General features: G+C 55.3%; 1 protein-coding gene across 1 annotated transcript in view; it reads right to left on the reverse strand.

Annotated features, from left to right (window-relative positions):
- The window catches only part of LOC105510203 (putative speedy protein-like protein), a 6827-nt gene extending 6537 nt beyond the window's left edge, over positions 1-290 (reverse strand). Inside the window, exon 1 of the mRNA XM_011939863.1 lies at positions 167-290. Coding sequence (XP_011795253.1) covers positions 167-290 — 124 coding nt within the window. The remainder of the gene's footprint in view (positions 1-166) is intronic.
- Positions 291-771: the final 481 nt, after the last annotated feature.

Genomic DNA, 771 nt, shown 5'->3' on the forward strand with positions numbered 1-771 from the left:
GGGTTTCACCATGTTGGCCAGGCTGGTCTTGAACTCCTGACCTCAGGTGATCTGCCCGCCTTGGCCTCCCAAAGTGTTGGGGTTACAGGCGTGAGCCACCGCACCCAGCTCCCTTCCTTCGAGTTAGTCAATCCTATCCCACCTCTTCTTCCTCCAGTCCCCTCACCTGATGGTCCCGGCACTTCATCATCCACTGCCTGCTGGAGGGAGTACCCTGAGGTGTTCGGTTGGGGGCTCTCCTCCTTATCCTTGGGGAGCAGGGTCGTGTTCTTTCCCAAAATCTGTCCCATCCCACACAACCTAGTCTCTGGTCTGTCCAAAGCCTTCTTCTGGACTCTGCTAGGAGCCAGAAGAGTGTATTATGAAATCTCGAGGCTGGGAGAAGTCAGGAGTGGCCAACAGCTCTGAGAAGACGGCTGTTGTCCACCTCAGCTCCCCAGCGCCAACGGAGTCCGGTCCCTCCAATCAGAAAGGTTGGAATCTCTGATGTCATTGGCCATTCCAAGCTGACAGCCAGTTTAAAGATAAACACGTGTAACTGCCAGACTGATCTCTTGTCCCAGAGATCCTGGGTGAATGGTGTCTCCTGCCACTGTCCCGACCTCAGACCACTGTCCACAAGCATCTTCAGTGTCTCTGTATCCCTCTGTTCCCTCTCCCAGCAGAGACTGTGTCCTCTCCACTCAAAGCCTGAAGCATGTTGGGGTCTCCTCTTCTCTGGACATGCCCATTTCAGAGTCCAGTGCGGTGGGAGAGGGAACAGGGTGGGAA

The sequence above is a fragment of the Colobus angolensis genome, unplaced genomic scaffold (genome assembly GCF_000951035.1).
Source record: "Colobus angolensis palliatus isolate OR3802 unplaced genomic scaffold, Cang.pa_1.0 Scaffold184, whole genome shotgun sequence".
Taxonomy (NCBI): Eukaryota; Metazoa; Chordata; class Mammalia; order Primates; family Cercopithecidae; genus Colobus; species Colobus angolensis.